The sequence below is a fragment of the Acinonyx jubatus genome, chromosome D3, assembly GCF_027475565.1.
Source record: "Acinonyx jubatus isolate Ajub_Pintada_27869175 chromosome D3, VMU_Ajub_asm_v1.0, whole genome shotgun sequence".
NCBI classification, from domain to species: Eukaryota; Metazoa; Chordata; class Mammalia; order Carnivora; family Felidae; genus Acinonyx; species Acinonyx jubatus.
This window is the reverse complement of record NC_069392.1, coordinates 19,104,635-19,132,445: the sequence shown is the minus strand read 5'-3', so window position 1 is coordinate 19,132,445 and position 27,811 is coordinate 19,104,635. Positions and strand designations below refer to the sequence as shown.

Sequence of the window (27,811 nt, the reverse complement as noted above, 5' to 3'; positions counted from 1 at the left end):
CCCAGAAGTTGTATCTTCTGAATTGACAGAAGTATGTCCTCTATTCAGCTGTACAGAGAGAAAGAGAAATTACCATTATTGAAATGTTTCCCGTTAGCTGGGTTATTTTATATCACATGTAAAGTACTAACATATAAAAAGCTGTCCGTTTCCCCACCCTAAAGAGCTTTTAGTCAAGATCTTACATTGAACAAACGTATTTTCTTTTTTCTATACCACCATTGGGTGGCCCGTTCCATTGTGCTGGCTGTGGCAACATGTTCTGTGTCCCTCACCCATGGTTCCATGGGTTCTCTTGAGCATGGCTCCCCTGAAAAGTCATGGATGTTCTTCAGCAACAGTGAAACTCTTTTGGGGTCTTCTAGTCATATATCCAAGTCTTGGGTTTCATCAGCTGGCATCTCACAGATCACTGATATTCTGCAGGATACAGTTAGAGAACAGTGTCTTTGATGATTTCAGATGGTTGCCATGGTGAAGGACATTGGAAAGTTGAGTTCTGGGGGCCCTGGGCCCACAGAGACTCTCTCAGGACAGAGACTAGGGTGAGAAGGGCTCTCAGAAGCCACCATGTGGAGGGGTTTAAGAGAGGTAGGCAGAGAGCAAGGCCCCAAAGAAGACAAAAGCCAGCCTTGGAGGGCTGTGGCCGGGAGCAAGGGCACCCCGGTGTGGGACTCTGGGGTAGGGCTCGGGCACAGACAGGCAGCTCAGGGAACATGCTGACACTTCACAGGCACACTTGGTAGCGATGGAGCAGGCATCTTGACCAGGCCTTTGGTGGGTATGATCAAGCTTAGCCCAGAGTTGAAGCCCCCTACCCCAGCTGTGGGGGGAGCCTGTTGGGATGGGCCCAGAGGTGACCTGGGATTCTAAGCAGGTCTCTTCCTTCTCCGCCAGGACATTAATGAAATGGTCCGGACCGAGCGGCCTGATTGGCAAAGCGTGATGCTTTACGTGACAGCAATTTACAAGTACTTTGAAACCTGAGCACACCAGAAGGACTCTCCCCATTACCAAGTGACACCAACGCCATTAGCTATGCACCCCGTAAAGCTTTCAGCGACTCTCTGGGCTGCCCCGCAGCGTGTGAGCCTTCTGCCGGGGCCTCTGAGTTGGGAGAACTCAGGTGTCTGTGGCCCACAGCTCACACTGGGCTCCTTGCACATGACCTGTCGGGTCAGAGGTCGGCGTGGGCTCAATGCACATCACACACGCTGTTTGCTGCGGAGTTCTTTTTCTGAAGAGAATATTGAACTACATTAGTGCTGCGGGGTGTAAAAAACGACTCACACACAGCTAAACCTGGAGAAGGGGGTGAAATGATGTGGGCAGCTCACAGGGGGTTAGTGAAAGCTTTAGCTGCACTTCTGGACTCCTTGCCAGCGCAGATTCTGTCACCTGGGAGAACCGGGCAGGGAAGTTGGCACCTGGCAGAGATGGCTGGGTGAACAGGCCACGGCCCTGGACATGGGCTCAGTTTCAAGGAGTGCATCCCATGGCAGTGGGATGGCCACCGCTTCCGGGTGACAGGGCTATCCTGGCCCGTGTGATTTAAGTGTTTGCAACTTGAGCTAACAAATGATTGCGACTCAAGTTCCTGGCTCAAAGGGTCTGCTGCTGCTGAATGGTTGGTTTTGCTGCTGGGTCCCCCCCCTTGTCACGCCTCTGCCGACCTGTCCTTCAGCCTTGAAGGGGCTTGGAAACCCAGCTCTGGCATTAGGTTTCTGGACAAAAGAATTGGTCAAAAGGAGTTCTGGTTAAAAAAATTTTTTTTTCTTATGAGCAATTTTGGGGGGAAAAGCTCCTGTTCTATTAGTACCAAAGTTAAATTTGTTTAGTGAACGTAGAGCTAAAACACAAAATCTGGACATTAGCCTGGTGAAAGCCAGAAATGAAGTCGGACGTAGCAGGAGAAAAAGCTAAACAGCTGGAGGGAGCCCAGACAGTGTAATTTAAAGTCACTCTGAGTCACTCAGACAAAATCCTCCTAGGCAAGAATTTAAGGAAGTGCCTTAACTCTCCTTGCAAGGAGGGTCTTGGAGGCCACTGCATCCACAGCTACAGCAGATGTCTTCAGGGCTCGTGACATGCAGCCCAGCGATGGAGTTGGTCCCCTGCCACACCACCTTCCAGGTTCCGAGTGACAGGCAGCCGCACCAGCACCTCTTCTGTGCAGCGGAACCAAAGCCTTATCGTGAGGTGTCCTGGTGAGATGACTCTCAGACTGGGACTCAGCCCTTCTTGGGAACAGGGAGCCTGCATCTCATGTGTGCCTAACACAGTAGCTGTTGGTTTAAACAGTGTCAAGACCTGTTGCTTCTAGAACACAGCTGTGTTTGGCACCTGCAAAGCAGCATGAGGAAGAGTTGCCACCAGTGGAAGTAGGATCACTGCCCCAACCACAGGATGCGAAGAAGGTGCCCGGCCAACACATGGGCCGAGGGTTCTGCGTTCAAGTGTGGTGTTCCTGACTAGGACTTGACATGTCTGTAGCCTAGAGAAGAATGTGGTTATTGTGAAATGGGCTGTGTGTTGTGTGCATGTGGCCTGCTGGCCCACAGTCACGTGGCTGGTAAGTGCCCATCAGCCCTGCCCAGAGGTCCTAACCTGCTGCCCCAACTGGAGGCTCTTTGTGAAATGCCTATTTTCAGCTAAGGAAGGAGAGGTCAGCAGAGTCCAGCCCCAGGGCACGCTGGAAGACCCTGGGAGATGGTACCTGTCTCAACCTTCCTGACGAGGTTCTATTCTGATTTCTGTTGCTCTGTTGACAGTTGCCCTGTGCTGTCACAGGAGGGACTGTTAGGTGAGAACGAATTGTTTTTCAGTGTCTTTCCACTTGGTCTTTCTGAGTTCCACTTTGGCTCTCATTCGCCCTCGTGGAAGCCTGTGCTCCTGTCTGGACCCAGTATGTCCGATTTGCGGCCATGTTTTTGTTTATTTATTGTGTTGGGGGTGCTTTTTTGTTCTGTGAAGGAAAAGATTTCCCTGGATCTGCAGTTCACACATCTGTCCCTTCCTAGCCAAGCGAGCCAGCCCTGGCAACTCATGCTGGTAGGCATGGGGCTGTGCTCACAAGGCTGCCAGTGGGGTCAGTGACAGGGCAGAGGGTGGCCACGGGGAGTGCCGGGACCAGTCCCACCTGCTTAAAGGTCCATTTCTGTCTCTCTGACAAGAAGCTGTGCAGGGGTGTCTGGCCGGGCTGCCCACATTTGCATGTGGGTCCACAGGTGAGAAGATTCTAGAAGCGTGATTTTTGCTTTTTCTAATAGGATTCTTTTTATGATGTTGGCTTTATACGATAATTCTAGATGGTCATACATACCTAAAAGTGCTACTGTGAGGTGCTTTTAGTCCAGTGGCACTTGACCTGAAGCCTCCAGGAAGTCATTTTGCCTCTTCTCCCTTCAAGCACAAGCTTTACTGCAAAAGGGCCAGTTACATTTCTGTATCCCTCAACCATGGGCTTCTGCTGATTGACAATACTTTTTTATTTTGTTCTATGAAATATTCTCAAATGTATTAAAATTGCTGAAAGACATCAGGCTTGGGCTTTTCTAGCTCGACATTTCCAGCTGCCCCTCTGACATGTGTGAACAGGACCCTTGAAGCCTCCTGGGACTGGCTTTTGGCAAGAGGAGGGCACCGGAGCCCAGGCTCTGTCCCCTTTATCTCCCCCTCCCCTTCAGCTCATAGGCCAGGAAACATTGTGGGGAAAGGACCTGAGGGACGGAGGGGGTGTGTGATAGGTCCCACCCTGGGCTGCTGTGCAGAGCCACCAGGCATGACCAAGTGCCCGGGCCTGAGACAAGGGTGGCCCTGGGACCACTGAGATTGTGTAACAGATACCAAGACCCCAGAAGCACAGTCTAAGTTGCCCTACAAGAACAGAAGCCCTGGCATTCCCAAGCTGTAGCCCAGACATGTGCTGTTCTGGGGAACAGAGTGGGGGGCAGGGTGCCTTGGCTTGGGAGATTTTGTTATCGTTTTTTTTAGCAATGCATCTTCTTGAAGATAATTCTCAGAATATATAAAATTATAGAGAAACAAAAAATCGATAATTATACCACTCACAGGCAACCAAACCAGTCAAGCCTTATTTTTCCTGTGTATCTTGTGTGGAATGATGATGAATCCACAGAGTGCAGCCCAGAACAACACCGGGTCCTATCACATTGCACATGTAACATGTCACATGCAGAGGGTCCCGTGGGGCTGCCTCCTGCCGGACACTCAGTGACCTAGGAGGCCCTTCCTGGGCCTGAGACCCCCCTCCCCAGGGTCAGCATCTGTCCAGTAACTGAACACACACCTGGGGAGCCCCAGAGCCCACGGTCTGAATTGAGGTATGTCCTGTGAGTGCTCAAGAGTCCCCTAAACGGTGCTGATAGCCATGAGTGTCCATTGCGGCCCAGCTTCCAGAGTGCAGCACCCAAGCCCTTGGGTTACAGGGCTGGGCGTGGGAAGGACTGAGCTAGGACTGGGTGTGTTTCCAGCTTCTCCCCACTCACCAGCTGTGGGGCCTGGAGTGAGCTTGTGTGTTTCGCTGTGGTTCTGCTGTGATCGGCAGGAGGGGTGATGCCACCCAGCACCCCTGGGCAAAGGGACAGCACAGGCTCCCTCAGCTGCTACCCCTTAGGTGTGGGGGCTGCCCTGCCTCAAACATCCCTCCTGCCTGTTACGCCTGCTGCCTCAGGAGCAGACTGAGGTGGACCATAGAGGAGTCCATTTGTAGCCCAACTTCCTAACCTGCTGGTGGCTCCCAGTGGGACCAGCCCGAGGCCTCTGCCTCCCTAGACTTAGCACTTGTTCTTCCTGTCCCTGGTTAGCTCTCTGGGGAGGGAATTGTTTCCACTTTGACTTAAGGGAAGTTTCTAGAACCTCTTTGGGGAGGGGTGGGGGGGGTGGTGGCTTTGATGGGTGGAAGCAGGAAAACACGTTTCTCTGGAAGGGGAGAGATACAGAAGCGTTCTCACCCCTCAATCCACAGCCTCGCAGAGTGGGGTCCTCGGCCGTGGGTGGCCATGCTCTGGTGACACACAGTGGCCAGCTCTTTGGCCCTATTCTTGCTGGGCTGCACTTCTCCCACCCTTGGTTTGACCTGAGTTGGTTTGGGTTGTCCTTTAAATGGAGGATGGGGCAGATATAAGGGGTCTTGTGCTCTGTACCAGGTGGATAAGGGGTGGATTCTAGTCAGGGCCTGCTCCAGGCCATTGGGAAAGTAGTAGATAGGAGCCCTGAGCCTACGGAGTCAGGACTTTGCTGGGCCACAGCTAGTGCATCTGTGTAGGAGGCAGGGTGGGGGTCTGGGAGGACAGGGCTCCACATTCCCTGGGCCTGGCTCGCACTGTGGGAGAGCAGGCTGAGTGTGGAGATAGAGCTGGGAGCTGGGGGGCTGTGAGGGTGGGTCAGAAGAAGGGTGAGGGGTGGAGAGTGACTGGGCACAGCCTGCCATCTGCGCCACCTGATCTGAGCCAGACCCAGAGCAAGGAAAGGCCCCAGGAGTCGCTGGAGGATGTCTTCATTATGGAGTGAGTATGGGGTTCTTAGGAAGGGGCTGTAGTCCTAAGAGGAGGGCTGGGGAAGAGCACAGGACCATTGGGCAGGAAGCAGGTTGCACCAAGTGGGACTTGGGACACCTGGGTTCCCCATCCACCCCCAGGTCTACCACCAGCTTGTGACAGGCTGGGACTCTTCTCACTTCTGCAATGTGATGACCCCCAAAAAAAGGCCCCTCCTGGTCCCTCCTGTCACTCACCCTGCTCTTTGTGAATTGGGGTAGGGAAGTGCCTGGCAGGGCATGGAGATAAGGGTGCAGGGAGTGTGGGGAGAGGGCAACTGGTTTGGTGGTCTGGCAGCTTCTGCGTGCCAGTGCCTGGGCTCCTGGCTTAGGGCCATTCTTAGGGTGGTGAGGGGCACGCTCTTGCATGCATGTGGTCCCTGTCCATCATGGAGCCCAGGACGAGGTCGCACTCCTGTCTGGACCTCAGTTCCCACATCGACACGGATCTGCCCAGATCAGCTCAGAGGCACAGAGTTCCTAGTGGGATTGCTGACATACCCAGAAGCCAATGTGGGCTGGAACATCTTGCTGGGGACTGGGCTGGAGAATCGGAGCGCTGCCGTGCCTACAGGTGGCTCAGGGAGCTTCCTCTGGTATCATTCTGTCTTCTTGGGGCCTGCTTTAATCTAAGCATAGAGTGGAACCCTGTGAGGTCCCCCACTTCCTCATTTCCAGAGCCCCAGGAAGTGTGCAGTGCCCCGCCCATTTGAAAGAGAAGTTGGTGAGTATCTCAGGGTGGCCTGGCTGGTTCGCAGGGACACTGGCCCCAGCACCCACTGGGTGCTTTGTCCTGGGTCTGGCATTTCTTTCCCCCTGATGTGGCCCAGCTGGCCTCAGAGCAAACAATCAGGGGCCAGAGGCCGCCCAGGTGCATCCTGGATAGGAACAAAGCTGGCGGGGGTGGGGTGGGAGTGGGCCATCTGAGACCAGAAATCTGGAGCAGGAGAGAGCCCAGCTGGCCCCACTGCCTGGCCTGAGGATCCTGGACTTGGACGGAAGGAAGGGTGGGCGCCCATAGCCTTCAAAGCCTGGCCTGGACCTGGGCAGGGCACCAAGGCCCAGAGATAGAAGACGGGGCCTGCCAAGGGCATCCCCATGCCTGAGGAGCAGCAGGCCTGTGCCCTACCCTCAGAACTCCCTTGGGCATGCACAGGGGCCTCCCCTATGGCCATGACACCTGAGTGTGACTTCCAGGCTGAGGAGGGCACAGCACTGGCCAGAGCACAAGGCCAACACTGTGGTGGTGCCAGGAGCCCAAGCCCCTGGTGTTGGAAGTCCTGGAGGAGATGTGGGTCAACCATGAGCATGTCCGCTCAGTGGGGAGATGAGGTTTGTGAACAGCCCTCCCACATGCCTGCTTCCTGTCACTACTGAACTGGAGGCTCCTGGGTGTATTCTGTCTAGGTGATGGCTTCACTGAAGACCTGGACAGAGGCACATGACAGATGACACAGAACCATAGGAGCGGCTCCCTCTGCCTCTAACAGGCTGGGTGGGGAAGGACTGCTGGAGGGCAAGGCTGGGGACCTGGTGATGCTCCCGTGGTGGGCAGGTCCCAGGGGCCGCAGGGAGCTGGCTCTGTGGCGGAACCAAGCGCTTCCTAATCACCTCTGGCTTAGAGGCACAGCTACCCCAGGCATGGGGCACCCATGCTGAGGAGTTGGGGGCTGCCCACTGGGCCCTGGGGGTGAACTCCGAGGGCTTTGGCATTCTGGCCCTAAGGACCAGCTGCAGAAATGAAGCCTTCAGTCCTGGGCATGGGGCCCGTCTGGTGTGGAGACAGGTGTGTGCACCGCCAGGTCATACATGGGGAGGTCAGGGTGGAAAGAGTGCTGGGCCCCAGAATAGAAATGGCAGGGGAGAGATTCATGTGGGCCCATACTGGGGGCTAGAGGGGCGATAGTGACCCCTGGGGTTGGCTGAGTGTTGGTCTCTGCCTCATGAACCCCCATAGTCCCTTCTAGACCCAAAGGTGTCTCCCTGCAAGCTGTTCCTTGCAGGGTATGTTGTGTGAGGACTTGAATGAATATGGGTCCAACAAGTGTGGGCAGGAGGGTTTTGTCTGCACCATAGGAGTAATTTATCCCATGAGATGGCACAGAAGCAAGGGTGGGAAGCCAGGGGCATGGGGGAGGATCCCCTGGCCAGGCAGCACCCCCAGCTGGTACATCATAGTCTGACTCTGGCTCAAGAGGTGGCAGGGCAGAAACAAAACTCCCATTTTATAGGTGAGGCTATGGGAAGAAACTCAAGACTTGAGGGAGAGCCACAGCACCAGTGTTGCCCCAGCGGTAGGGTCCCTGCCTGGTGGGGAGCACCTCCCTTCCGTCCCCCATTACCCCTCACAGGAGGTGAGTGGGAAGAGGGCTGGGGCCACAAACTCCTAAACTGGGGAGCGGGGGGCAAGTAGGAGACAGGGCAAGGCTGGAGGTTGGAAAGGCATCCAGGAACTATTCCCAATTTGAAAAGTCTTCTGCATCTCACCATGAGGTCCTGGGTTTCCTGGAGTTGTGTTGGGGTCTTGACCGCTCCCAGTCCGCCCTCCTCTGCCCCACCACCACCCCCCCACGGCCTATCCTAATACTGGTATTAGGGGAAACAGGAACCTGAGGGGCCGAGCTGGCTGAATGGAGACAAGAGCCCAGACTTGGGAAAGAGCTGGAAGAGGCTGTCAGGGATTGGAGGCTGAATCCAGGCAAGTGATGGGCCTCAGGTTCTAGTTCCTCAGCTGTACCTGGGCTCCGACCTCCTAACTGTCCTCTCCTGTGGGAGACCTCATGCTCCTGCCAGGGCCTCAGCTCGAGGGTCCAGTCTGGCCCTGTGCAAGCCCCTCTCCTGGGCTTTTCCCTGTGACTGTGCTGGCCCCAGGAGGTTCAAGAATGCAATCCCACAAGCCCTTGGCCACCAATGTCCTGGTCTCTGTGGCTATCTGATGCAGTTCATCCTGCGGTGCACAGAATTGGGATTACACTGTCCTGATACAAGGGTAGAAGGCGGGTCTCCTCGTATGGCTGGGTTAGGGCCGTTGTGAGGTCATTCCCAATTTGAAGTATCTAAAACATGGGGTTGGGGATGAGGGGAGGATGGACTCCAGCCCAAGGGGTTGAGATTCCAGGCTAGTGTATGGCACAGAAAGTGACTCCCCATCACTTTGCTCAGAGAAGTGGAAGTGGGGGGACAGGTCCCAACTGAGCCCCAGAGGCTATAAGAACAGGAGGGGCCCTGGCCCCAGAGTCTGTGCTGGGACAGTCAGATGGGTCACTGGATATTGGGGCCAGCTTTCTAGAGGCATCCTTTGAGCTGAGGTACCGCGTCCCCCACCCCCCAGCTTGGGGCAGGACTCAGGAAGGGAGGGCAAAGCTGGAGACCAGGCAGAACCTCATCGCTGAAAGCCTTGAATGCCAAGGGAAGGAGACTGGGCTTTATCAGGAACAGTGCAGCCGTGGAAAGACTTGAGGAGGATCTGGCATGGGCACTTCCTGGGTCACAGTTAGACACTGGGGAGGGATGACACAGGCAGGCACTGACCAGCTCAGCTTCAATGATAAGGGACAGTACAGCTCTGGGAAGACTAGAACGGCAGGGGCAGCCCTGAAGTCTTCCTGGAGGAAAGGGAATACAGGCCAGGGGCCCGGCGGGCTTCACGGGGCGGGAAGAAGGACTGGGGCCAGACGCTCGTGGTGGAAGGAAAGGAGGGGGTGTGGCTCTGGAGGAGGCCCGACGGACTCGAGCCGGGAAGAGCGCGCTGAGGGCCGTGGACGAGGATGCGGTACGGTCCAGCCGGTTGCGGCCTCGTCCTACCGCGGGCATCGGCCGGGCTCTCAGGCCGGCTCCTCCGATCCCCGATCCCCGGGCCCACTCCGGGCCTCGGTTTCCCCGCGCGGCGGGGCGGGGCGGGGACAGCGCGGGTCTCGAAGCCGCCTGCAGGGGGCGCCCGTGAGCGGCGCGACCGGAGCCCGAGCCCGAGCCCGAGACGCCGCGGAGACAGCGGGAGCCGGCGCGCGAGCTGCAGGTCAGGAGGGGTCTCCGGTCTGGGGTCCCGAGGTCCCGGGCGGGCGGCCGGGCGGCAGGGGACCGTCGGAGGCTGCGGGGTTGGGAGGGACGGGTGGCTCGGGACCCCTCCCCTCAGGGCACCCCGCCACTCCTACCCTGTCTTCCCGCCGCCCCGAGAGCGAGTTCACAGAGCTGGGGTCCGATCCCTGCCCCGAGGCGGGGGCTGAAATGGCGGGTGCAAGGGCGGCTCAGGCGCGGACGCACGTCCGAAACTCGGTCGAAGAGCGGTGTGCGACCCAACGGGCCGCCCCAAACTGGACCGGAAGGTGCGCACGGGTGGGCGGGGAGGGGAGGGGAGAGGGCCCGAGAGTGAGGCGGCCCCGGCGGCGGGGCGTGTGGGGCAGGCGTCTGGACCCACAGGTGACGTGCGGAGAACGTCCGTCGGTCCGTCCAGGCGCCGTTGGCCGGCCCCAGGGAACTCGGCGAACCTTTCCGATGCGGCCGGCTGGGGTGGGCTGGGGGCGCCGAGGTGCGGCCTGAAGGAGGGCGGGTTGGACACCCGGGGGTGAGAGAGGGCTTCCGCAGGTGGAGAAGCCCGGGGCGGGGACGGCATTCCGGGGAAGGAACGGCGAGGGCAGACGCTCCGCATCCCTAACGCCTGGGGCGCGGCGAGGAGTCTGGAACGCCGGGGCGAGGCAGGCGCGTTCCGGGGACAGTGGTGGCGGGACCCGGACTTAGGGGACCCAGGGGAGGCCGGAGGACGGGCAGGGTGGGTACACGGCTCAGACTGGTCCAGGCCGTCTGCCGGGCTGCTTTGAGCGGAGGTAGGAATGGCGGGAATGGTGGCGGCCCTCGAGGGACTTGGCGCAGGACGGTCCAAAGGATAAACGAGGGGGCCGAGGCCCCGCGGCACAGAGATCTCTGCGTTCTGGCACTGCCAGGCCGCTTTAGATTTTAATTTTTCATATTGTAAAATGGGAAGAAGGTGGAGCCCTAGGGATCTGTTGGGGTTTGAGAAAGAGAAGCTGGGGGGCAGGTCTCCCCATCCCCCATTCCCTAGGACTGGAGTTGTGGCTGGCCCCTGGGAAAGGAGTAGGCTGTCCCTTTGGCCAGCTGTCCCTCACCATCGTAGGGAGCACCCAGGCCCGTTTCCACCCAAAGGGACTGTGCTTGCCTCTGGCCCAGAGCTCAGGCTGCCCTCTTTGGTCTCTGCTGTCCAGCTGCCTGGACTGCCAGCTTCTGCACCCTCCAGAAGACTCCATGTTGCCTCCATTCCCCAACATGGTTGCTCCTGGTTGTCCCGCTGGTGGGGGGGAGGAGGGGAGGGACCATGATGGGGAGCTGGGGAGCTCTCTGGAGCGCAGTGGGCCAGGGAGGATGTTGTGGGGTCAGGGGCTCCCTCCTTAGTCCTGCTGTAGCTAATCCTGGAGGCCTTGGGTGGGCTGGGAAGGCTCTGCCCTGTGGGCCAGCTCCCCATTTCGGGTCTCAGCAGGTCTATGACAGGAGCTCCTCACTGTGGCTTGTCCACAGGTAGTGGTGTCAACACCTCCTTGCTCTGTCCTTGTCCTTTAGAGTCCTCATGGTTCTCCCAGTTTCCAGTGTCCCTCTGGCCACTGCCCCTCCATCCCAATCCCCTCAGTGCAGATCAGGTTCTGGGCTAAGCCAGCTTCCCTGTTCATAACCTCAGAGAAGCTGAGGATGGCCCAGATATGGCTGGGAGGAGAGAGGCTTTGGTCCAGGCCAGTCCTGGCCAACCTTTGGGGGCTTACATGTTGCCCTCCCTCATGTTGGTCTGTGAAGTGTAGGCCCCCAACCACACTGTGGTCTTGCCCCCCAGGAGCCCACGGCCCAAGAGAGGCTGGCTTCAAGGGTACCCAATGGACCACAGATTTCGATGCCCAAACCTGGGTTCTGCTCTTGCCTCTTTGGTGCACTTGCTGGGCAGCCTTGGGCAAGTCACTGCCCCCTTAGAATCTGTCTTATTTGTAAAACAAGCATGATGGAATGAACAATGCTTGGTGTACAGGGTTGTGGAGAGTAAACGAGAGATGAGCATGAGAGAGAGGCAAGGCAGACCAGAGGACAGGTTGGGGTCTATGCTTTAGTTAGGGAACAGAGGGAGGCTATTGGCCTTGAGGTGGGGTGGGGGGCACCACAGGGGATCACTGTTGACAGAGGGACATGTGGATTGGAGTTGGCTTGGAGGCAAGCACTTGGTTTCAGGGCATCACACCCTGCAAACAAGCATCTAACTGCATTCCTGAGCTACCTTACCCCAGTGAGCTGGAATAGCCATCCCAACCTTCTTGTGGCGTTTGTCTCATCTGCTGCAACTCAAGCTGGGCACTGAAAGCTGTGCACACGGGAAGCTAAGGGGAGGATGACCAGAGGGATGGCTAGGGCATGAAGTATATGCTGAGAAGGAGTTTGGGGGTGTGTGTCAGGGGCTACTGAGGAGATTGTCAGGTGCTGAGCAGGCAAAAGGAATGAGTCTGAACCCCCAGGGAAGGAGCCTGGGCCCAGGGAAGCATTGGCAGTCACAGAAGGGAGGGGTTACCTCATGGTCTGGAGGTTGGAGGGAGTAGTTGGGTTGTGGTGCCTGAGGGCAGTATCCTGGAGGTCTGGGCTGGGGTCAAATGGGGAAGGGAAGTGGGGGATGGATAGGAGCTTGGAGCTGGGATGCAGACAGCACTCCCCGCCCCCCCCCCCCCGCCACTCCCCAAGAGACTGCTCATCTTCTGGCCAAGGCCTGGGAGCTCTAGGTGGTAGGGAGGGGCCATTTAGTGGCAAAGATCCCCCAGCCCCCGCCTATAGAATCATGAAAAGGACCCCTGTATTGTGGAGTCCATGGGATCCTTCTGGGGATGGGAAGGTCTGGGTGGAGGGGAAGACCAGCTGCCTCTCACTCCAGCCGGGGGCAGATGGGAGCTGGGTGCTCCAGCTTTCCAGGACTCCCTCAGGCCCCTGAGCCTCACAGAGGCTGTTGTCTTTGCCTGGACTCTCTTCCCTCCCTGCTCCCTCACTTCCCTGTCCTCCAAGTCCAGCCCAATCGGCCCCTCCTCTGGGAAACCATCCACAGTGCTTTGGGCCCTCTTCTGCAGGACAGTCCTGTTTCAGAAGTTGCTGGGCAGGGGCTGGTGCCGCTCCCACTTCTGCTGCTGCTACACCCACCAGCCCAGCTATCACTTGGGAGGAAAGGCTGCCTTAATGCACCAGGGAGAGGCAGGCAGCACCACTCTGGTGCCTCTCCTAGTATCTGGGCTGGTGGTCTCTGTCTGCCCATCCATCACAGGGGCATTCACCTCTGGCTCCTCAGTGGACTTTGCAAATTGTGGGGGTGGGGGGCGCCTCATGGAACGAGGAGCAGTGGCAGAGCCGTGTGGCATCTGGGCCAGCCCACAGGCCATGCTGCAGTTGGTTTACCCTCTCCCTTCAGCCTCCAGGGCTGCATCATCATGCCTTCATCCCAGGGACCCCAGAAGTGGGTCTGCCTCCCTCCCATCCTCCACTTTCTGGGCAGCTCCTGCCCTCCAACAGGCCAGCCTTCTCCCAGGGCCCCACCCCAGGCCCACTAGGGCCATCTAGGAACCTCCCCGCCTCCCCTCACCCCCACCCCACATCTCTTTCTGGCATCATAGTGCCTGTCATCCTACCATTAGAGGGTTCTTTTCAGGGAGGTGTGGGTGCTATGCACTTCCAGGGTGCTGTCTCATAGGAGCATCGGTACAGAAGGGAAGACTCTGCTCAGGATCTCAAGGAATGTGGGATGGAGCAGGAGTGGGATCCCACCTGAGCTCCTTCCACCACAGAGTGGGCACCCAGCACCTTGTGTGTGGGGTGACCTCTTGGAGGGAGGCCATCAGATGCAGCAGCCAGTGAGAGGGTGAATGGCCACCTCAGGCTGGGAAGATGCAGTCTCTCCAGTACCTGGCCTGGACATTCGGGGATGTCAGACGAACTCTGGGCCCCCTGTGGGGAGAAAGGAGCTGTGGCAAGGCCCTGTGGCCCCAGGGGCTGGTGCTGTGGAGGTTGCTCTAGGGGGGCTAGACTCAGTGCAGGGAACTGGCTCTCCACCCGGCTGGTTCCTGCACACATCCTGCCCTCCCAGAGCTGAGAACAGCAGCCACATGGAGGGCCTGTGGGAGAGGGGGTACCACTGGATGCCTGCCTGATACTTTGGGCCGAGCCTGCACCATGTTCCTGAAGTTATCCTGCAGGGAGGGAAGTGGGGAGGCAAGAGGCACCGGTGCTCTACGGCTTTCCTCCAGGCAGCACCGGAAGACACTGGTCCCACTCCAGTTGATGGGGCTTGGTAGGTCCCAGGGCCCTGGGGTTCTGGGAGGCTTGTGCCCAGGCTTGGGCCACTCCAAACACCAGTCATGACAGAGCTAGCGGAGGGCGTGTGGTTGGCAGCAGGAGCTAAGCTGCCTGTCTAGCTATTTCTTCTTTCCTTGTTGCTCTCTGCACGCTCACTGAGCTCCCATTAGACAGATGTCCATACTTCTTTCTCAATTTACCTTCTGTGTCTCTCAACAGTATCTCCTGCTGGGCTTCGTGTCTTTGTGAAGTTCCTGTGATAGTACCTCAGGGCTGATCATTCCTCAGATCCCCAGTTGTCTCTTCAATTGTGTACATGCTTGAAGTGCATCGTGTTGATGGTGTTCTCTCATTCCCTTGACTTTTCATTTTGGGGACCTTATATTCTTTCTGGCTCATATTCATTCACCTGTTCTTGTTTCGCTTTTGCCAGTCAAGCCATAAGTTCTCCTTCTTGTTTATGGGTGCTATTCCTTTTTTCATCTCTTTGAAGACCCTAAATGTCTTTGAAAAACATTATTAGATTATGACCTTCACCTCTTCCAGAATGAATGAAACTCCATATTCAGGGTGCTGCTGCTTTATCTTTCTTAGCTTGAGCTTTTCTCCTGTGCTTTGAAATTGTGGCTTACAGGGTCATCTTAAGTGGGAATGGAGGCCCTGGAGACAGGGAGTGACCTGCACACTAAGGCAGCAGCTGGCTCTCAGCACACTCTCCTGGGACAGTTCCTCCTTCCAGGTCCCCTGCTGTAGGCTCAGGACCTTGCTAAGGCCAGGCTCAGTAGCACGTGGCACAGAGCTCCCTGTGATCCAGCAGTTGGGATGCTGCATGGCACAGGGTAGGCATTTGTATAACATTTGCTATGAGGAAGTAGTGGAAGAGACACAGGTTAGGATTCTGGAGCCCAGGAATGGGCCAAGCATGGTTATGCCAGGTCTAAGTCCCTACACTTGGCTTAGTTTATTGCCCTTAGCAGCACCCAGGAGCAGAGGTGCAGGGTCCTGCCTGGAAGGCAGGCTCTGGGGTGTACAGCCACCATCTGGGCATGTGTACAGAAAGCCTCACTAGTCTGACTTACAAGGAGCCAGAAGTGGGCCAGGAAATATGTGGGTTTTGATTAAATGGAGTTTTAATTAAAATGGCCAGGTTGGTGGGGATAAGAAGGAAGGCCAGAAGAAGCAGCAGTTTTGAGTCTGACTCCTGGGAATCCTGGGAGCTGTCCTTTCAAGGCTTATCATGCACATTCCCCAACATGTGTCTCTAGTTTATATGGGACAGCTTCTGCCCTCTGCCCTGTCCCCAAAGAAGGATAATCACAGGGAAATATTACATTATTAACATTTAATTTCCCCTCCTGGCTAGCAACAGATGACTCAAGAATTAGAGTCAGCAGAGAGGGATAGGAAATTGTCAGATCCTGGCTCCGCCCCTGGCCCCCTCCCCTTGGGCCTCCAACCTTCCTGTCACTCTAGGAGGCCTCAGAAGGGAGGGAAGCAGAGAGGGGCCAGCAGGCCCCAAGAAATCTTCCTGCTTCTGTGTTTATTATGGGCATTTCCCTCCGCTCTATTTCACCCTTTTATGCTCTTGGTATCTGTAAGACTGGGAGAGGTTGTTAATCTCTTTGGGACTTAGCTTCCTCATCTGTAAAATGGGGCTCATGGGGCCAGTGAGAACACAGATGACCGCAATGTCCCTGTGCCCTCACATCATGAGCTCCGAAGCAGGCTGCACAAGCTAAGAAGGTCTGCGTAGAGTCTCGGCATCCAGGGAGAGCGCAGGGTGTGGTGGCTTAGTGGCGGCTGGAACCTAGTGGCATAGGGTCTCTCAAGTTGTGTTAATTGCCATTTCCTGTCAGTGATACATATGTTAGTAGCTTGAAATTGGCCATATGGGGAGCATTTATACCATGAACGTCTGGCAAAGGCCACAAGTTAGGATGCTCCCACCTCCCAGACTGATTTGCCCACCTATGGCTGGGAAGCTCCCAACCTTCCCACAAAATAGCTCCAGTAGGAGGCTGTGCAGCCTTCTCCCTGCCTTGTCTGCCCCCTGGTGCCTTGAGCTCCACTGATGAGGGCAGTGAGAGTTGAGAGCAGCAGCTAAGCTGCTTGGGGCCAGCACTCTGGTTTGACAGATGCCCAGGTTTCCTGTGGGGCCAGGCCAGTCTCACCCCAGGATGTGCTGGCAGCAGCTAGAAGAGCCTGCAGAAATGCTGTAGGAAGGGCAGATGGGCAACTAGATGTGCAAGGAGGCAGCCTTTTAGGACTCAGGGGCATTAGGTGTGCCTTTAGCCCCTTGCAAGACTGATGTGGGTAGGAGGATCGGTGACCACTAAGATCCATTGCATCCAGTGAGATTGGAAAGGTGCCCCAGGCATGGTGGGCAGTAGAAAGGTAGCTTCAGTTTAGTCAGGAAGAGTGTTGGTCCCAGGTGCTGTTCAACATGAGGGCCCATGGCACAGAGGGTGGTGGTAGGGAGACCCTGAGGACTGGGCATATGTAGGCAGGTACCCAGGGCTGCCAAGAGAGCCTCACCTAACAGAGGGCTGGGTTAGGCCCCTTGAAGGTCCTTCCACTCCAGGCAGCCTGGCTCATGGAGGCAGCCTGGCATCCAGGACGGGTGCTGGTGGTGTGACCCCATCAGTAGGGCTCAGGGCATTGGGGCAGGACAGCCTGGCTCCACAGAAATGTGATACGTATTTGGGTTAGGTGGATTGTTGGTGATCCCACCTCATCTTCCCCCAGGCCAGGTGCCCTCTGAATCTGGACAGTGGTCTGGGGCCAAGTCATGCTTCTAGCCTGGGTTGGTCTGATTGGCAGAGGCTGTGGTGCCTCCGAATGCAAATTCCCCTGGAGAGGTTGAAGTCTGGGTAAGAAGGGTGGCAGGTGATGGTTAGGCGGCTAGGAGAGCAGGCGGCTCACTGGTAGGAGGAGGTAGGGTTCCCTAAGGCTCCCTTGGCCTGGACAGTGGCCTGCTGCTAGTGCTGGGCCTGGGAGGCCCCTAGGAGGGAAGTAGTTCGGGGCCTGTCACTTCCCTTCTGGAGAATAAAAACAAGACCCTAGACACATGGCTTCTGCAGCTGGGGGTGGGGTAGGGTGGTCCCTGGTGAATGCTGTCTTAGGCTATAGGCCAGGAGCACCAAGGGACACTCTGTGGCCAGGGATAGCACCAGGAGACTTGGTCTGATCCTCCTCTGCCAGTGACATGCTTTATGAGCAGCTGGCTGGCAAGTACCCTGTGTATAGCAGGGCCCTGAGATTCATTCATGGTCTCTTGGTGGCGGGCCCCTGCCAGGCCTGAGAGAAGCCATTGGGCTGGCTGCAAGAACCCCCCCATTTTTCAAGCACTTTGCCTCCTCTTCTCTGTCCTGCTTCCTGGTGTTGTGTGCTCCATTGGAGCCTCCTAGTGGGCATAGGGAATACCCCTTGGATATAGTTCCAGCCGCCTGAAGCACACAGGAGTCAGAAGGAAACTTGGTGTTCATCTGTTGCAGCCTGGCCCCTTGAACATGGCCAGGGACCACGAGTGACCTTCTCTCAAGATCACCAGCCCTGCTCTATCCCTTGTGTCCTGGAGGAGTGAGGGAGGATGCAGTTTCCTGAGCCCAAGTGTGGGAAGCTGAAGGGCAGCTTTGGGCCTCTTGTCTCCATGCAGGCAGCAGTTGCCGCCCATGTGCACCTAGGGACCCGTGAAGGCCCAGGACGGGAGGAGTAGGTTGATTTGGCATGAGGGGACACCACTGGGCAGCACATGTGAGCATGATAAGGTGGGGGCAGAGGCTGTGGGGAGGGGCCCCTAGGCTGGTAGGGGATATGGAGACCATTTCACAAGCTCAAGGGTGAACACTAGGGGTTTGGGCTGGGGGAAACCAAGACCTCTACTTCTGCTTGTGCTTCTCAGGAGGGTCAGCAATTCCTTACATTTCTATGACATTTTCACTCTGGGGGAGCCCTTTAAGATCTGTTTATTTCCTTCTCATAGAATCATGAGTGAGAGCTGAAATGACCCCCAAAGGCTATCTGGGGTCCAATCTCCTCACTGTATCAATGAGGAAACTGAGGCCTAGAAAAGAAAAAAACATCCTTGCCTGCAGTTCCCCAGGAAGTCCTGGCTGAGCACCCTGCCTTCTGCACAGCACCAAACTGAATTCAGTCTGTCCTGGCATCAGCCAGGCAGAGGAGCAGGTTGGGGAGCGGGCGTGGGAGGAGGGAGGGGGGGGGAGGTGAGGCGGTTCCCTTGCCCAGATGTGCAGTCAGCTGGCAGGGGCTGCTGAGGAGCGGGCTCCCTTGGTGACTGCTCCTCCACACTGTGCAGCATCACCAGCAAGGGCAGGGGGGGCTTAGCTGCCAGCAGTGGAAGACAGGACAAGATGGACCACCCAGGTCCTTCCAGATTGGAACTCTAGGCCTGCTCCTTAACCTAGCAGCTTAGGCAGGTGCTGGTAGTTCCCAGGAAGAGCTCTTGGGGGATGGAGCAGACTGAAGCTGGCTGAGAGAGAAGGTAGGTGGACCTGGGAGAGTCCAAGGGGGTGAGGGGGCCTTTCTGGAAGGGTCATGGGGGTGGCAGTGAGCTCAGGGACCCAGGAGACTGGCAGGGCTGCCACAAAAGGCTTGAGAAGCTGAGCATGGGGTGGGGGTGGGGGCAACACAAGTGACTTAACTTTAAAAAGATTCCTGGCTCCCCTAGAAAAAACAAGGACTGAGGCTGACCCCCAGCCCTCTGTGTCCAGGGTGGGAGGGGCAGGGCACAGTGGGCTGTTCTCAGGCTAATGCCTGGCCTGCAGGGAGGGCATTGGTAAGCTGGGGCTGAGGGCTACCTCTGGGAATCTTCAGCTTTTCCCTCTCTGCCCATGGTCCAGCTCCTCACAAGGCTTCTCCCTTGGCAGGTGCCTCGGGGACTGTGAAGCCGAGCTGAGCCAAGATGCTGCCGGAGCCCCTGAAGAGGGTCTGGTTTCTGGAGACTCAGAGTTGGCTCTGAAACAGCCCTTGGGGAGCCCCCCCCCCCCCCCCGCTTGCCTGCAGGGACGCTCTTGGCTCCTGTGAAGAAGGGGCTCAGGGGCCTGGGCAGGGCCAGCTGCACTGCAGCTATGGACCGTGAGCTGGCCTGGCCCGTGTCCTTGCTGACCCTGCCTGTCTGCGGCCATGCCCACCATGGGCTCCTGGGTGTACATCATGGTGGAGCTGGCAATTGCTGTGCTGGCCATCCTCGGCAATGTGCTGGTGTGCTGGGCTGTGTGGCTGAACAGCAACCTACAGAACGTCACCAACTACTTTGTGGTGTCACTGGCGGCAGCCGACATTGCTGTGGGAGTCCTCGCTATCCCCTTCGCCATCACCATCAGCACAGGGTTCTGTGCTGCCTGCCATAATTGCCTCTTCTTCGCCTGCTTTGTCCTGGTCCTCACACAGAGCTCCATCTTCAGCCTCCTGGCCATCGCCATTGACCGCTACATCGCCATCCGCATCCCACTCCGGTGAGCTGGGGGCTGTGGGCGGTGGGCTGCCCATATTCTCTTCTCTGGCATGCCTCATGCTGAGGTTCACATCTGTGAAAAGGCTGCCTGTACCAAGGTCTGGTCTGCGCCAAGCCAGGGCCAGGGTGAACCTGGGGTTAGGATTTAGTCTGTGATGTCTGTGTGTTGAGCTGAGGACAGGGTCATGGGGCTCAGTCTGGGGCTGCCCAGGGCTTGGCACATGGCCAGAAATCATGCCAATCTAGCTGATCCCTGTGGGCACAAGGCACCCTGGCCCTCCCCAGTCTTCCCCAGCCTATTTGGTTGAGGCTGCTGCTCTTTGACTGTGGCAGATGTGTGTGGCCCAGGCCTGGGTGGTGCATCTGGGCCATTTTCTCACACAGCATGATGCTGGGGCGGGGCAGGGCACCACGGGAAACCACAGGCCCTCAGAACCAGAAACCCGCCTGCCTGCCTGCCTGCCCTAACTCCTCTGGGCCAGCCACACAGTGTGGACATTAGGAAAATGACCCAGAGAGGGGAAGTGACTTGGCTGAATGCCACAGTGAGTCACTTAGACCTATATGCAAATTCTGTGCTCCTCAGGTCAGCAAGTACTGATGGTCTTAGAGACAGCCTGTGTGCTCAGCTAGTGGAAAGGGGTTTTTGTGAAGTGACTTCAGCCATGTATTGTGTAAATGAAGACTTTCCCGAGGCTGAGTTTATTTAACGTGGCCTCCACCTACCACAGATGAAACTAGGAAGTAGGTCCCTCCCTCTCTCCTCCCCCCAAGGTGGGGGGAGTGGTGAGGGGCAGGAGAACCTCCTGCCCCACCTCCTTGACCCTCTATCTGGGAGCTGGGTTCCACAGCCTGGGTGGCTGCAGACCCTGAGGGAGGTCTCAGAGGACCAGGGTACCTGGCCCTGTAGTGAATTCTCCCAAACAAGTGAAGTGCCTGCCTCCAGAGTAACCCTCAGCAGCCCCATGCTGGCAGAGTGCACCCCAGCTGGAAAGAGGAGCAGGCTCAATGAGCAAATGGAAATTTAGAGTGTCAAACCAAGGGGGCCCTTAGAGGTCATTTCCTCTCATCTTCTAGATGGAAAAATGAGGCTCAGAAAAGGGAGCCAGCCCTCAGGGCCACACAATGAGTTGGTAGCACAGTTGGGACTAGGCCTAGGAAGAAATGTGACCTGTCACCCACTGTGACTCCAGTCTTTGGGGAACAGGGCAGCCCTGGTCTCCCAGACCTACTCCCAGGAGTAGGTGGCCACTCCTGTCACCTGGGCTCTAAGGGGGAAGAAGGCACCCTCATCATGCTGCTCAAGTGAAGGGCCCCACATGGCCCTATAGGACGCTCTAGTCTCAGGAGAGCCTAGGACTCTTGCCAAAGAGGAGACTCTAGCCAGTCTTAATATAGGACTAGTCTGATAGTGCAGAGCAGAGTTCAGAGTCCAGGCTCCCTGAGGAACGCTCAGAACACGGGGTCCCAGGTGGACTAGAAGGCAGAGAATTGGTGTCTACTTAAGGAGCCAAGCTGAGCATGGGCTGGGCCTGGGCCAGCCCTGGTAGGAACATTCAGTGGGGAAGCAGAGACCTCACTTTCACTTCCTTCCCTGATTCAAAGGGCAACGGCATCCTAAGGAGAGATCAGGGCTCAGTTGCAAGGGTCTTGGCTTCTTTTTCTTATCTCTCTCTTTGCTAAGAGTCAAGAGAATGATTCCTGATGTAGGAGGATGGGACGTGCTGTGTGACCATAAAAAGTCAGCTGTCTCTCCCTGGGCCCATTTCCTCATCTATAAAAGGGGATAGGCCTTTCTGTCCTTCTGAGCTCACAAAGGTGTTGTGAGGGTCCAGTGAGCAGATGAGTGTGGTGAGGCCCCTGGGTGGGAAGGTTGGTGGGATGGAGCAAGTGGGGATTCAGCCCATTCTTGAGCTGCTGGAGATTCAGAATGGACCCTGGACCTGCCCTGCCCCATCTGTATCACCAATACCTATGATCTTCAGAGCAGGACCTAGTTCCACTGAGACTTGGCTGTTAGCATTGCTTGATAAAGCCTTGGAGGGGTCAGCCTGGATCTCTTGGATCTGGGAGCCATTAGGGATGATGATGATGGTACTTAATCTCCTACCTCAGGCAGAGAGCTTCACAGTTGCCCAAGGATGTTAGCACAGTTTCTCCTTTGATCTTCACAGCCTAGCACTGTGGCCACGGAAGACGTGATGACCCTGTGTTACTCATGGGGAGGCTACAGCAGGAGAAAGAAAAGTCTCTCGTGACTTGGGGGACATCAGGGCCCTTCACAAAGTTCCAGACTCCCTTGGGTCTTTCCACTTACCTATTCCTCAAGGGCCCTGGGCTGGGGACAGCAAGGTGCACAAAGGTGTCCAGGTAGGGGCTCCTGAGAGCAAGATGGGTACAAGAGGGAATGACGTGAAGGCAAATGAGAACCCAGAGCTCCTGGCAGATCTGGAGCCACTGCCTGACTCAGGCTGCCTTTTCTGCCTCCCCCACATTCCCTGCCAGCTGGGAATCTCGCTGCCTCTGCATGCTGTTTCCTGCTCCACTCCGGAGGTCCATTTGGCTACTCTGAGGTGTCCATTCTCTGACTGCTGCCCTGGATGCCTAGCCCTAGGCCTGCATCACTCACCATTAATTTATTTCTCTCTCCTTCTTTCCTTCTTCCTTTCCTTTCTCCCCATCTCTCTTTCTTTTGTTAAAAGGATTCAGTTTCAGAAAAATCTGTGCTCCTTCCCAAGTACAGGGACCTTTGGTGGGCTAGGGCAGGGCCTAGTCAGGAATCCAGTGAGAAGCAGCCTGGCCAAAGGCAGAGATGGGAGCTCTTGGTGTCCCTGGAGGAAGACAGAAAGCCCAGAGTGAGAGACAAAGGTTTTCATATCCTAGGGGACTTCTGCGCCCCTTGTCTCCTGCCTCTCACATTATTAACCCCTGGTGAGTGCTCGCTCTCCTTGGGAAACGGACTACATGTGGGGCAGCAGTTGATGCAAAGACCTGAATTGTATGTGGTGAATCACTGCCTGGGGACAAAAACCCCCTGGCTTGTAAAGAGGGTAGGATCAGGGCTCCCAGGAGGAGGTAACTCTGGATGGGTCTTGCAGGATGGGTATGAGTAGGCCAAGCCTAGACAAAGGCCACAAAGAAGGAAGGACCATGTGGGCCTTGGAACAGGAGAAGTGACAGAGACAGAAGAACAGGAGGGCAGGGAGGGTGTGAGGCTAGCTCAGGCCTGCCTATGCTCAGAAGGGAGTTTGGGTTTCACCCATGCATCAATGGGTGTTCAGTTCTTAGATCACTGGCTCCTTTAGACAACTTAGGAAAGCTCCGCCTTCTCTCAGTGTAAGGAAAATGCACATGAAGCCCCACTTAGAATTGTGGGTGGTATTCTTGGATCATAGAATGAGTCTCCAACATGGGTGATGGGAAGTCCCCAGGAAGGGGCACCTGTGAGCTGAAAGATGCAGGGATACAAAGGCACCTCCAAATGTGGCAGGCAGCACTCTGGCACCTGCTTCCTGTGACACCTCTGGGCTCCCCCAAATGGCAGAGTGTTGTTGTGCTGGATACCTCTGGCACCCCTTCCACTGGACAGTGTGTCTGGGCCCCAGGAGGTCAAGATGTGATTGCCATAAGTCAGAGACATAGCCCAAGGGGATGCCCCTGGGCCAGGCTATGGCTTGGCTGTTGTTCTATTTGGGCCCTAATGCTGTTCCAGTTCCCCAGGGGCCTGGGTCCAGCGCGCTCAGCCTAAAGGCTTTTCTTCTGAATAATAAAACTAATCTGTTTGATGTTTCTGTGTGTGTGTGTGTGTGTGTGTGTGTGTGTGTTTAATAAGTTATTACCTGCACATACTAAAACATTAAAAAAGAACAACAGAGTATATGGTGAAAAACTGTCCCTTTTGTCCGCCGCCCTACCTTCAGTTATCTTCCTGGAAGGCAGTGTTGAGAATCTGCCCAGAGATATTCTTTGCAGGCATAGTCAAGTGCTATTAATGTATGTTTGTTTCTGTCCTCACAAGGGGCTTTCTTTTTAAAATGCAGTGCCAGACTTCTGCTCATGGGTTTCCTTGTCCATAAAAGCAGACAACTGGACAGACCAGGGATTTTCAAACTGTCCCCGGAAGCCTTTGGTCTGGGCCTGGGTGTCCCCACCAACTCATTCATTCAGTGAATATTAAGCTGCCTCCCTTCCTCAGCAGCCTCCTTCTGTGATTGCCTGGGAATGCGGGCAAGAAGGTCAGCTGCTAGAGGACAATTTGAAAACCCCCAAAGCAGGTGGCTTCCAGGGTCCTCTACACCATCTCTACACCATCTGCTCCTGCTTGGTTGCCTCAAATGATAGGAAGCTCACTTTGCCTGAGGCAGCCCATTTCTTGTGCGAACAGCTTAGCTGAGAAGTTCTTACTTACCCCAATTCACAGTCCACCCCCCTGTAATTCCCACCCACGGATTATACATTCTGCCCTCATGGGACTGTGCTCACAGGCCCTGGATTCTTAGTTCCATTTTGCAAATGAGGAAACTGAGGCTCAGAGATGCAGAGTGACAGAACATGGCAAAACAGGAATGCACTAGCACTGGAACTCAGGGAGGGATACCCTTTTCTCAGGAAAAATACCAACATTAAAATAGCTTCCTATTCAATAAGATTATATAAATTATAATTAGCAGAGTACAAAAACAGTGCCCGGCACACAGCAAGTGCTGTGTAAGTATTAAATGGAAAAAGAAAGAAAAAGAAAAAACCTAAGACTTTGTGTTTGAGGCTCCAGAATAGGAAACAGGGCCATGTAGGCTCTCTGTGGCTTGGTGGAAGTGAGCAAGTCCATGACCCTCCTCCTGTTGCAAGCACCCAAGCCCCTGCTAAATGGGGCTGAGGGGTTCCTGGGAGTGGCCCTGTCCAGTTATTCTTTGGATTCAAAACTGACATAGATTCAGAACTGACAGACTTACCTTGGCCCGAGTTGCCTCTGGGCTCCTGAAATGTCCATGGCAAGTCCATTCCTCTCCTTAGGCTTCAGTTTTTCCATCTATAAAATGAGGCAGTTGGATTAGATAAGAGGTCAGAGGCCACAAGACTTTATCCCCCTTTATTTGAATTTGTTGACAAAATTTAAACCACAGGCGATTTCACCTAGAAAATCAGCTCCTCAGCCCCGTCTGAGGTCTGGCAGCACTGGAAGCACATTGTGCATAAGTGGCCAGGGGCTGAGCAGCGTCGACTGTCTCTTATACAGACAATAAATGCCCTGCCAGCCTGCCTCACACATTTGTTACCTGTAGGCCCATGTTTGCTACCCATGGACTAGTTTCTGTGGATGCTTCCAATTCTGGAAATTAAGTAAAGCACATTTTTCCTTGGCACCTGCTGTGTGTCGCTTTCTTAGTGCTGGCAGTACAGTGATGGATGCAGGAAAGCCCTGTCCCAAAGGGGCCCCCTACCTCAGGGGCCCAGATGGAGTAGGGATTTGGTGCACTTGGGTAGGAAACTTCTTTGGGAAGGTATCTAGCCTGAACATAAAGGATGGATAGGGTTTACCAGGTAGAGGGGAGGGCAGTCTGGTGTTACCAGAATCAAAACCATTAAACAAATGGTTATCTCTCAGAGATCACTGAGGTCACCTTCTTCAGTCAGAGATAATTTTTTGATTGCCCATTCTTTAAGTAAAATCTATGCCACCGGAGCATCTGGTTGGCTCAGTTGGTTGAGTGTCTGACTCTTGATTTTGGTTCAGGGCATGACCCCGCACTGAGTGTGAAGCCTGCTTAAGATTCTCTCTCCCCTTCTGCCCCTCTCCCCAGCTTGTGTGTGTGTGTGTGTGTGTGTGTGTGTGTGTGTCTGTGTGTGTGTCTCTAAAAAAAGAAAAAAAAAGACTTAAGATTCTCTCTCTCTCACTCTAAAAAAAAACATCTATGCCACCTTTTCTATGGACTTGGGGCCAGCTTTCTGGCTGGCAGATCAGGTCACACTTGGGAGTCTGGGACTGCATCTGGCTGTTTAGTCCTGAGTGATTTCAGTCAGATTACTTTTCCTCCTTGGACCTCAGTACCTCATGCAATTCTTTCCTCTTAAATGTTAAGACATATCAATCTCATGTCTCTCCAGAGGGCTGTGGGTGAATCTGGAAGGCAGAGAGGATATTTGACCCAGGACCTCCACGACCCCCTCCTCCCCTCTGTGCCACCTCTCCTTGAGGGCTTTCTGGAGACCCTATGTCAAGTGGGGAAGGAAGAGCATGGAGTACAAGAGACATGAATCGCCTACAAGTCTGATGTGGCTGGTTCTGCCCCCGGCCAATGAGTGTACCCTCCTGGCTTATTCCCACTTTTAAGGAAAGCTTACTCTAGCATCAACTAAGACTAACGTGGAGGTGATAAGTTCTCTCACTTATTAAGTCCCTCAAAGAGAACGGAGTCTGAGGACTACTTTTAATACTATTTGGTAACCATCTGAATGTCTATGCAGTGGTTTCCTTTCCAGGGGGCCGGCTCTCCTGTTTCCTGCTGTGGGAAAAGGCAAGGGCTTGGGCCTCCACTGAACAGAGGAGGATAGTGAGGCTAGGAGGCAGGAAGTGAGTGGTCCAAAACCTTACAGTCAGCAGATCAGGCCCAGGTGCCTCTCTGGGTTTCTGACTCTTAGCCTCTCCTTGTCTTGGTTTCTCAGACATCTGATGCTGGTCTCCTTTCCCCAGGTACAATGGCTTGGTGACTGGCACAAGGGCCAAAGGCATCATTGCAGTCTGCTGGGTGCTGTCATTTGCCATTGGCTTGACTCCCATGTTGGGCTGGAACAACTGCAGCCAGCCGAAGGAGGGCAAAAACCACTCACAGGGCTGTGGGGAGGGCCAGGTAGCCTGTCTCTTCGAGGATGTGGTTCCCATGAACTACATGGTGTACTACAACTTCTTTGCTTGTGTCCTGGTGCCCCTGCTGCTCATGCTGGGTGTCTACTTGCGGATCTTCCTGGCTGCTCGGCGACAGCTGAAGCAGATGGAGAGCCAGCCTCTGCCGGGGGAGCGGACTCGGTCCACGCTGCAGAAGGAGGTCCATGCTGCCAAGTCGCTGGCCATCATTGTGGGGCTCTTTGCCCTCTGCTGGCTTCCCCTGCACATCATCAACTGCTTTACCTTCTTCTGCCCAGAGTGTAACCATGCCCCACTCTGGCTCATGTACCTGACCATCATCCTCTCCCACACCAATTCCGTTGTGAATCCCTTCATCTATGCCTACCGCATCCGTGAGTTCCGCCAGACCTTCCGCAAGATCATTCGCAGCCATATCCTGAGGCGACGGGAGCCCTTCAAGGCAGGCGGCACCAGTGCCCGGGCCTTGGCAGCTCATGGCAGTGATGGAGAGCAGATCAGCCTTCGCCTCAATGGTCATCCTCCTGGGGTGTGGGCCAATGGCAGTGCCCCCCATCCTGAGCGGCGGCCCAATGGCTATGCCCTGGGGTTGGTGAGTGGAGGGAGTGCCCACGAGTCCCATGGGGACATGGCCCTCCCAGATGTGGAGCTCCTCAGCCATGAGCTCAAGGGAGCATGCCCAGAGTCCCCTGGCCTTGAGGGACCCCTGGCCCAGGATGGAGCAGGAGTGTCCTGATGATCCACTGAGTTTGCCCTTTCCTCCAGGAAGGAAATCTTTCTCTTTGGTGGATGGAACCAGTCACGTTGGGAGAAGAATGAATGTGCCTGGAGACCCTTCCTGTGGCCAGTTCCCACTTTGGACTGAGAGGAGAGTACCCTGGCTGGAGCAGCATGAGGCCCAGCAGGAAGGGTTTGGAGTCCGAGGAAGCAGACATTTCATGTTGAGAGGCCCTGCATCAGGTCAGGGCCACGGCATCAGAACATCTTGGCTGGGCAGGGCCCAGTACCCCACTCGAAGCATCTAGAAATACCACCCTAACTTCACAGAGCAGCTGTGGCAGAGCAGGCTGACTAGCCCTGAGGCTAGGGGTGGCTCCAACAGACCCCCCTAATCACATACACACCACCCTCCCGAGACTTTCCAAGGGTTCAGGAGCTGCTGTGCCCAGAGGTGGCGTGTTTTTGTTTTTGTTTTTTCCAGGAGAAAATGTTAAACCTGAAGAAATCCCCCCCTTTTTTTTTTTTAAATCATCTTCCTTCCCTGGTTGCTGGGTCTGTTGTTGGTCTTGCTGCTAACCTGGCCTCAGAGGTCAGCCCAGGGAGTCCCAGGCAGCTCTCACTGGCTGCCATGAGCTGCCATGCACTTCTTACCCCATCAGTCCCAAGGCCATTTCTTAAGGCCACAGAGCTGGGCTCAAGGACAGGGAGTTGTAATGGAATGGTGTCAGACTGTGGGCTTAAGGGAGGAGGTGGGGACTGGCCCACCATGGGGTGTGCCTGGGTAGCTCAGAGCTGCCCAGTTAGAGGCCCTATCTAACTGCCTTTCCTTCTGAAGGGAATGTTTTTTTCTGAGATAAAATAAAAATGAGCCATGTTGTGTTTTAAA

General features: G+C 55.6%; 2 protein-coding genes and 1 long non-coding RNA gene across 10 annotated transcripts in view; 2 read left to right on the top strand and 1 right to left on the bottom strand.

Annotated features, from left to right (window-relative positions):
* SPECC1L (sperm antigen with calponin homology and coiled-coil domains 1 like) overlaps nt 1-3,538 on the top strand; it is a 139,348-nt gene extending 135,810 nt beyond the window's left edge. For all 3 annotated transcript variants that reach the window (XM_027044117.2, XM_053206216.1, XM_053206217.1), the window contains one exon: nt 898-3,538. In XM_027044117.2, the coding sequence (XP_026899918.1) occupies nt 898-987 (90 nt within the window). In that variant the 3' untranslated portion in view covers nt 988-3,538. The remainder of the gene's footprint in view (nt 1-897) is intronic.
* The window catches only part of LOC113595117 (uncharacterized), a 69,949-nt gene continuing 45,065 nt past the window's right edge, over nt 2,928-27,811 (bottom strand). For 2 of the 4 annotated variants that reach the window (XR_008291758.1, XR_008291761.1), the window contains exons 3-5: nt 24,296-24,372; nt 21,661-21,723; nt 2,928-21,570 (exon numbers count right to left, since the gene is read on the bottom strand). This is a non-coding gene — a long non-coding RNA (uncharacterized LOC113595117). The remainder of the gene's footprint in view (nt 21,571-21,660; nt 21,724-24,295; nt 24,373-27,811) is intronic. The other 2 variants (XR_008291759.1, XR_008291760.1) reach the window with 2 other exon arrangements.
* On the top strand, nt 9,325-27,811 carry ADORA2A (adenosine A2a receptor). 3 transcript variants are annotated; one of them, XM_015077604.3, is made up of 3 exons: nt 19,013-19,344; nt 26,035-26,797; nt 26,971-27,811. In XM_015077604.3, exons 1-3 carry the CDS (start codon nt 19,013-19,015, stop codon nt 27,022-27,024), a joined length of 1,149 nt encoding a protein of 382 aa, XP_014933090.1. In that variant the 3' UTR covers nt 27,025-27,811. The 3 variants fall into 3 exon arrangements, with proteins under 3 accessions (XP_026899916.1, XP_014933090.1, XP_026899915.1); XM_027044115.2 differs by lacking the exon at nt 19,013-19,344 and adding an exon at nt 9,325-9,572 and having other exon boundaries at nt 26,035-27,811; XM_027044114.2 differs by having other exon boundaries at nt 26,035-27,811.

Bases quoted from the DNA above. Each gene is read 5' to 3' on its own strand.
- ADORA2A (XM_027044114.2), top strand. From the start codon at position 19,013: ATGCCCACCATGGGCTCCTGGGTGTACATCATGGTGGAGCTGGCAATT. The intron at 19,345-26,034 runs GTGAGCTGGGGG...TCCTTTCCCCAG, and splicing joins GCCATCCGCATCCCACTCCG to GTACAATGGCTTGGTGACTG.